Here is an 8,188-nt window from a genome sequence, read left to right as displayed (position 1 = left end):
TCCCAAGCTCTCCCAGAGCTTCTGGACAGTGGCAGAACTGTCCCAGAACAGGCAGAGAGGGGACAGGAACCCACTCTGCTCCACCAGCTTTGGTCCTTTGGGCATTGCCTTAGCAGAGGGAAGTGACAAAGTCCCACAGTGTGCAGCCGAGAACTGGGGAACCCTCTGGCCCAGGCAGCTGCTGCCATTGTGGACACAAAAGCTGTGCTGCCCAGGAGGGTCCCGTCATGCAGGGGCTGGCAGATGGACACATAGTGGTTGTAGGGCGTGATGGTGAGAAGATAAAACTCGTGTGTGTTTGAGGAGAGAAAGAAAAAGACCTGGGCAGCACATCCCAGGAAGAAGGTGGCCCTGGTGTTCCAGAGGGACCTGGCAATGGCTTTAGTGACAGCGGTGGACATGGAGCACAGGTCCAGCAGGGGGAGGTCGAGGAGGAAGAAGTCCATGGGGTGTGAAGGCACTGGTTGCAGGCTGTGGTGGTGATGAGGAGTTCGTTGCCCAGGAGTACAGTCAGGTAGATGCCGAGGAAGAGTCAGACATCCAAGAGCTGCAGCTCCCACGTGCCTGCAAATGGCAGGAGGAGGAAGTGGGTGACGGAGCTGCCACTGGACATTTGCTTGAGCCTGTTATGGGGGGCTTTCCAAAAGGGAAAGGACAGTGACAATTTAGGGGAGAATTCTCTGGGTGAAACCTGATGCATTTCTCACAGAGCACCCTGAAACTGCCTCTTCTCTGGTTTCAGGAAGACTTTTGGCAGGTCCCTTCCATGAGCTCTGGTTGGTGCAGGCTGAGGGTGTCCCTGGAAGGAGGGGGCTCTGCTGGGGCTCTGGCAGAGCCAGTCCTGCCCTCCAGCAGTAAGGAAAGAGGAACACGGCAGGAGCGCATATGGGGCTGTTGTGTCAAATGAAATTCACACGAGATATCAAAGAGCTTTTCAGAAGATCTCACCTGTCCATCAGCTTTGGTCTCAGCTGCCCTGCGCTGGCTCTTTCAGCAGGGAGATGACTTCACCCAGGCTGCTCCAACTCGCAGCCCCTGGGGTGCAGGGACCCTACTTGGAATGACAACCCGCGGTACCCCTGGCTGCACAGCTGGCTGCACACCCCTGAAACCACCCCCGGGAGAAGGCAGGCATCACACACACCCCTTTGATGGTGCACTGGGGAATCCAATGCTTCTCCAGCCCTGCTACTGGGAAATTAAAAGAGGAAGCTCACAAGCCCCTGGCAGCCCCAAGGAGCTGTCCCAAGGATTGTGGGTGACCCACATCCGCTGCCTGCAGGCTGCCCTGTAGCCCTGTCAGCGGGTGCTGCTACCCATCCCCCAGTGGACCTTCCTGCACACCTTACTTTAGAGACACATCCTCTACACCACTCTGATCTGACAAACCATTTATCCCTCCTCCCCCATTTCTCTTTTTTATTTGTGTTCTTTTTCTTGTCTGGTTTCAGCTGAGGTTTTCTTGTTCTTCCATCTTTCCATGAACCTGCACTCGATAAATGCAGGTGTAGGCCGTGTTTCCCCAGTTGCTCTTCACAATAAGTTTGATGTGCGCAAAGGCTCTGTGCGTGTTCTGTGAAGAGAGTGACAAGAAAACTGAGGTGTTAAGTGTGACGGTGCAATTGACGTTTCTCCCCCTGCCTGCCCTGCTCCTGCTCAGGAACAAGCTTCCAAAAGTGGGTAGGAGTGGCTGTAGGCATCTGAGGCTCACTGCTGGTACCAGGGCTCCTGCAGAGACTGGAGGCACGGGAAGGGAGAAGACACCCTCTGGAACCTGGCCTGCTGGGGACTGCGCCTCCCTTCCCTTTGCCCCTTTCCCTCTGCAGCTTGCTGTGTGCTGACAGAGAGGCTGGGGAGGTCCTCCTATGCGTGAGACAGTTGGTGTGAAAGTTCATTAAGCTCCCGCCATGCTCTCTGCCTGCCTTCCTCCTGGCAGGTGTGGGGGCACCAGGAGAAAAGGGACGTGTTGTGCTGGGAGGAAAGGACACTGTCCAGCCTGTCAGCAGGCCACAGGGTGGAGCGATAGTGCTGCCCGGCAGCTTTCCCCACCAGGCATCCCTATTTCTCCTGGCACGAAGATGTTGCTTTGGTGGAGAGGCCATGTGTGCAGCTGGCTCTGCTGAAGGCAGCAGCTGCAGCCAGGGGTCTCTCAGGACTTAAGCTCCCACAGGAACAACCCTGCCCTTGCAAACCTGTTGCTGCTACCCCCACGGCATGCTACTCAGTCCTCCCAGCTCCACCAGGCCTCCTCGGCAGTGGTCTGGGCCCCTGCGCCAGGGGAGAGAGCATTCACGCTCTTCCTGCCACGGACTTGCAGGCACTGCTGGTTTTCTCCTGGGCATCTTGCCTTCATGCACAGACTGTACCTTCAGAGGGAAGGTTTGAATAGCCTCTTTTGCCACGTTGTACACGAACATCCCAAGGAGAGTTTCCTCTTCTCTGTCTGCATTCAATCCCTCAAGGGAAAAGCACAAGGAGGAAGGAGAGAAGCTCAGACTTGTCCCGGCAAAGAGGATGTTTGTATGTGCTGGATCAGCATATACTGCATGGGCTGTTACCTACTGAGCCTCTCCTGGGGCTCTAGCAGTAGTTAAGCACTGTCTCCACCTTGTGTTTTATTCAAGAGCCCTGAGGTGCTCTCACCAGAATGAGTCTTGAGAGGGATGGAACCCCTAGAGCCCCTGAAGTATCCTGCAAGTGCACTGCAGGGCTTAGGAGAAAGCAGGACACAAATCTCCAAGGACTTGCTTGCACAAAGCTTGCACAAAGCAAGCAAGTTCCAGTCACGGCTTTGCCCCAGGGCCACGTGCCAGCCAGAAGCACCCAGCAGAGACTTACAAAGACAGCGATGTCTCGGGGGGCACTGGTGACGGTCCCAGATGGAGAGACCTCTTTGTAGGTGTGCTGCACACTGACAGCAGTCAGATGGACTCGTGCTGGCAACCTGATGACCACCTGGCCCTGGTGCCCTTGTAATGGCCAGCAGTTTCCTGGGGAAATATCCGGCTGCAATCAGAATGTGAGAGTTAATGAAACGTGAGCCCATGTTCAGTTCAACACAGCTGCTCATGTAGCCTGAAGCACAGGTGCTGGTGTGTCTGGGGGGTCTAGTCCAGCTTGAAAATGAGGCTTGAAAATGAGACACAAGCAGCAGCCTCTCAGTATTATGAAAAGAGGAGAATACCTGTTACTAAGCCAACCTAGTCAGGCCCTTACAGACACAGCTCTCTGCCCAGTGGCTCTGCAGAGGACCCCCTGCCTCCCACCCCAGAAAGGAACTGTTAGGGCTGAGTATGGAAATGAGGTCACCAGGGAGAAAGTCGTTCACCCAGCTGTGACTGAGGACTGTGGGCAACATGCCGCAGTTGAGCTCTGTTCCCCTCCTGAGGGGAGCCACTGCTTTCTATCGAGGCCAGCCCTGAGTCCAAGCTTTGGCTTCAGGCAACAGATCAGCACTGTGGGCTTGAGCATTACCACTGGACTGAGAGGACAATGCCCAAGGTCAGTCCCCAGCTTCTCAGGAAGGAAACATGCACTGGTGGTTTCTGCTACAATACCTCCAAAATCGTATCAGGAGGGTTGGGAGTGTGGAAGAACCACAAAACCCTGCAGCCCCAATTCTCTTTGCAGTCATAGGTCTTTGAAGTTCTCTGCATGTCAATGGTGGCACCTGTAAGGAAGGGAGAGCAGGTGACTGCACGAGGCCACCGAGTAGGAGGACCCTGTGCTCAGACGCCCTTTCTGATGCTGCTGGACAGCTCCACGTCTGTCAGTCCTCTCCTCATCTCCATGCTGGTAGGGGTGCCTAGCTGCGCAGGATGACAGCACCCATATGCCTGGTGTCTGCTCCTCTCAGCGCCACAAGTAGAAGGCCTGAGGGTGCTGGTGAATGAGGGCAGACCAAAGCTGAGGGCTTGCTGTGTGGGCAATAAAGGATGACCCATCCGTTCTCTTTCCAAATGCATTGATGAGGAAGAGAGCCCCTCCGTCAGCCCTGGAATGTGGGGGGGGCAGTGCCAGAGGCACCTGTGCAGAAGCGGGACCAGGAGGGAATCCAAGAGAGCCACTGCCACAGACATGCTCTCGGACCTCATGAAGCTCCCCTGCTTTCAGCTCCCCTGCTTAGGAGAGCAGCACCTGGAGGACATCCTCCTTTGGGGAGTGCTACAGACAAGTGCATGGCAAGGAGAATGGGCTGCTGTGTCCATACCAGAACTTTTCAGGGCCCAGTCAGATCTTCTGATGTAGACTTCCGAAGCCAACTCCAGGGCTGCCTGGTTCACCTCCTGCCTCTCCTGGGAAAGACACAAACAAGCACAGAAAATGAGCACGTCAGCAGTCAGTTCAGCATGGCTACCAGCACCCAGAAAGGCAGAGGGTCAGTGTCAGAAACACAAGGCAAGCCTTGTCCAGTAAGCTGAGAGACTGCAGCTGACGTGAGCCACAAGCACAGTATATGTGGCCACGACCATGGGGTCCTCACTGCCTTGTTCCCACCTTCCATGCTCAGGCCATGTCCACAAAGGCTGGCCATGGGAGTGGGCCTGGGTCTCCCTGCTGCTCAGGGCCCAGCCAGAGCAGCCAAAGGTGCCCGTGCCAAGGGAAGAATGCTGGAAGATTCCTACTGCCTGAAGCACCAGTTAACCTGGGCCCAGAGAAGGGCCTGGGCAGTGCCAAAGCTCACCCAGCAATCCCCTGGCACAAGCTGGCTTGCTGCGCTCAGTAGGCTGAGCCCACTACTAATCCCAGGTAGTGCTTCCTCAGGGCTTCTGCCCAGCCAAGCCTTCTTCTCCAAAATGCAGGGTTACCTTCTTCAAACGGCTTATCTCCACCTTCAGCTGAGCCACCTCCTCCAGCAGAAGCTGCAACTTTTGGGTTTGCTCTGTCAACAAGGTGTGCAAATTCCTGCAGGAACAGGAAAGCAGATGTTGTCAGAGAGCAGCCCATTCCCTCTGCAAGGAGCAGAGACACAGGGCTTTCTGGTTTGTGAATGCTTCCCTTCCTCCCCACGCTGAAAGAAAGGCAATGGCCAGAGGGAAGTACAGGAGCCGTGGCTGTTAGAAAAATGGGTGCAGGTAGCATGAGGTTGTCCTGGGTTCAGCCGTAGCAGGTATTTTTCTCCTTCTCAGTAGCTGGTGCAGCACTGTGGTTTTGACTTTCAGCCTGGGAACAGCGCTGATAACACCGCTGGTTTTAGTTGGTGCTCAGTAATGTTTACTCTGACCAAGGACATTCTGAGTCTCATGCTTTGCCAGGGAGGAGGGGAAGCCGGGAGGAAGCAGAGAGAGGACACTGCACCCAAACTAGCCAAAGAGGTATTCCATACCACGGCACGTCATGCCCAGTATATAAACGGGGCAGTTACCCGGAAGGGCTAGATCACGGCTCTGGTCGGGCTGGGAACCATTAAGCCGGTGGGGAGCGGTTGTATTCTCTTCCCTTGTTATTCCCTTTATCATTATTATTACTGGTGGTAGCAGCAGTGGTTTGTGTTACACCTTAGTTACTGGAGCGTTCTTGTCTCAACCCGCGGGAGTTACATTCTCTTGATTCTCCTCCCCATCCCTCGGGGAGCAGGGGGACAGAGAAGAGGGGGAGTGAGCGAGCGCCTGCGTGGTTCTGAGTTACGGGCTGGGCTTAAACCATGACAGGTTGGCTGATGCTGTTTGCATAGGTCCAATTCCAGCTCAGGAAACATCTCTTACCTCAGCATCTTTGTTTCTGCTGCGGCTGCCCGTGTCAGAGCCTGAAAGGGAAAAACTCTCTGTTAGAGTATCCACCACCAGAGCTGCTGGGGCTTCCCAGGAGAGGCTTCCCTAGGAAGCCCCGGCAAAAGCCACTGCTTCTTTGGCTCACTCTGTGTGGACACAGAAAAGCCCACGATTTAGCCAGCCACTGTCAGCAATGCTCCCTTGCAGGAGCTGCCTGTCCCAGAGGGTCCACCAACCTCTCTCTGTGCCTTTGCCTGCATTGTCCACGCTGGCAGTGAGGTCCCACAGTAAACACCAGCTGCAATTCACATCACCAAGAGACAGTCACTTGACCTGGGTTGCTAGTGGTCCCTGAAGCACCGTGGTCTCCTCCTGGTTGCCTTGTGGATGGGGCAGCAGCTAAGCTGAGGAGGTGGGGAACACAGGGTGCAGAGACAGGACGTGCCTCTGACTGGAAATCATCACCACAGGCTTCAGGGCATTGTGTAGCCATGAGCTTCAGGTGTGCTCGGTGACCCAGAGCTCTTTCCCATTTCCCCTTACTGCTTCTGTGAGCCCTGAGACCAGGCTGCATCAGCCAGGAGAGGTATCAGGAGGGGCATCAGTCACCCTGCACAGCCCCTCTGGGTATCCCCCAGTTCAGGCTTGGAAATACATACTCCCTTCTCTCGCAGGCTTGGAGACTAAGCAAGCCCTTTGGTCCTGTGGCCAGTGCAGCAGCATGGCTGGGAAGCTACCAGTCTTACTGGTAGCTAAAAAGCAAGTCATTGTCAAGGATGCACACCAGAAGCACTTGGACCATGCGAGTTTCCACACATATGGGCCAAAAAGAAAAGCTGGCACCCAGCACAACCAGGCTGTTACTCTCAAATGGTTGCTCACACAGACTCACCAAGAACCACTGGAAGCAAGAAGACAATGAATCTCAAGAACCTCTTCTTGTGCACGGCCATCTTTTGCCTGAAAAAGGAGGGTGTCCTATGTCTGTCAATGAGCCAGGTTTCGAGCAAACCAGCTGGATTACCACTTCCAGGCACGAAAGCCACTGTTTTGGAAGCCTGCTGCTGACAGACAGCTGCCAGGGAAGAGCCCAGGAGGAACACTTTCTGTCCACACCTTTCAAAACTGCCAGCAGCTCTTCCCCCAAAGAAGAACTCCAGGACTCACTACTCCCCGAAAGTAAAGAGGCTGAGCAAATCAAGACTTCCGCCTCCGCACCCCTGCGTCTGGCTACACAGCAGGTTGTCCTACCATGACCAAAGTCTGGGCCTCTGGTGAATGTGTGGCAGGGAGACTGCCCAGTGGCTTTACTCTTGGCTCTCCCTGAGAACGGCCACAACATGAGCAGTGCTTGTGAGAGTGGGGAGCTGGCTGAGGAACACCCCTTGCTCTCCCCTTTGCTTGCACTGGCCCTCAGACATCTCCTTTCTCCCCGTGTCCAACACAGAAACACGGAGTACATACGTACTCCTTTCCCCATCTCTGCTTGACAGCAAAGATGCAGCCTGCAGCGCAGGAACAGGAAGAAGCTGGGGGCGGCAGCAGCAGTCCCCATTGCTCGAAGCACAGCCGGCAGCACAGCCCAATTCTCACCCGCTCCCTCCCTGCACCCTGACCCCTGCAGCATGAGGCTACCGCCTCCCCAAAAGCCCAACAGCAGAAACAGGTAGTACGTACACAGTGAAGATACACACGATCAGCAGGTATCTCCACAGGGATGCAAGGGTACCTGCCGGATGGCAAACAAGGCTGAAGACCGTCCCTGGGCAAAGAAACCAGGGAAAAGTTAGGCCTCTGTCTTGAGGTCTCTTCTCCAGGATGCTCAGCCAAGAGCGTTTTGGCTCCCTGCAGGGAGGCAAGCACTGAGGCCTAGGCACCACCTCTCTGGGGTGAAGAGCAGAGCAGCCTGCATTTCTCCAGCCACTTGTGACATTTTGCCAGACTTCTGGCACAGTGCAGCGCTCGGAGTTCACCCCAAGGACTTTGCAGCAAGAACCAGTGCTGAGCTTACTTGCAAGTGCAGTGGCCTTGTCATGACGCTTGGGTGGCCCTGGAGAGGATGAGCTGGGAGTGGACTGAGGAAGGCGTTTCACCAGCTCCACCTCTGTGAAAAGGCTCCTGTGGGAGGAAAACAAAAAAGATGCCGATTGCTCGCAGTGCTTGCTGGGAGAGCAAGCCATGCTTTCAGCCACGGCCCACCAGAAGGGGGGCGGGCAATGCACAGGGCTCTTGCGCAGAAGCGTCTGTCAGCTTCCCCATGCTGATCCGTGACCTGCTGGCTGTATTAGGCCGTGTCCCAGCTACCGTCCTAAGCTGATGCCCCATGCACGAGCAGCCAACTTCGTACCTACTCGCCTGGCTGTGGCTCCGCCCTGCAGCCTCTCGTGCTGACCGTTGGTCAGCTGTGGTCTCCAAGGAGACATTTAAGGTCTCTTGGTCTCTTTTCCGTGGTGCCTTTCTGCTTGCCATCTCTGGGC

At 55.4% G+C, this 8,188-nt stretch overlaps 1 protein-coding gene across 1 annotated transcript; it reads right to left on the bottom strand.

Moving 5' to 3' along the window:
* Positions 1–1,404: 1,404 nt before the first annotated feature.
* Positions 1,405–7,755, bottom strand: LOC130599819 (sperm-associated antigen 4 protein-like). Its single transcript, XM_057410585.1, has 11 exons — positions 7,723–7,755; positions 7,389–7,473; positions 6,604–6,671; positions 5,948–6,009; positions 5,706–5,746; positions 4,809–4,905; positions 4,211–4,295; positions 3,558–3,670; positions 2,839–3,006; positions 2,367–2,456; positions 1,405–1,573 (listed from the first exon to the last, which is right to left on the bottom strand). The coding sequence occupies exons 3-11, from the start codon at positions 6,662–6,664 to the stop codon at positions 1,448–1,450; spliced, it is 843 nt and encodes a 280-aa protein (XP_057266568.1). The 5' UTR covers positions 6,665–6,671; positions 7,389–7,473; positions 7,723–7,755; the 3' UTR covers positions 1,405–1,447.
* Between the last annotated feature and the right edge of the window lie 433 nt (positions 7,756–8,188).

Source organism: Pezoporus wallicus, unplaced genomic scaffold (genome assembly GCF_028554395.1).
Source record: "Pezoporus wallicus isolate ANWC-B61680 ecotype Strahan unplaced genomic scaffold, APGP_CSIRO_Pwel_v1 contig_8071, whole genome shotgun sequence".
In the NCBI taxonomy this organism is placed as follows: domain Eukaryota; kingdom Metazoa; phylum Chordata; class Aves; order Psittaciformes; family Psittacidae; genus Pezoporus; species Pezoporus wallicus.
Note: the sequence above shows the minus strand (reverse complement) of the source record. Positions and strands in the feature narration are given on the sequence as shown.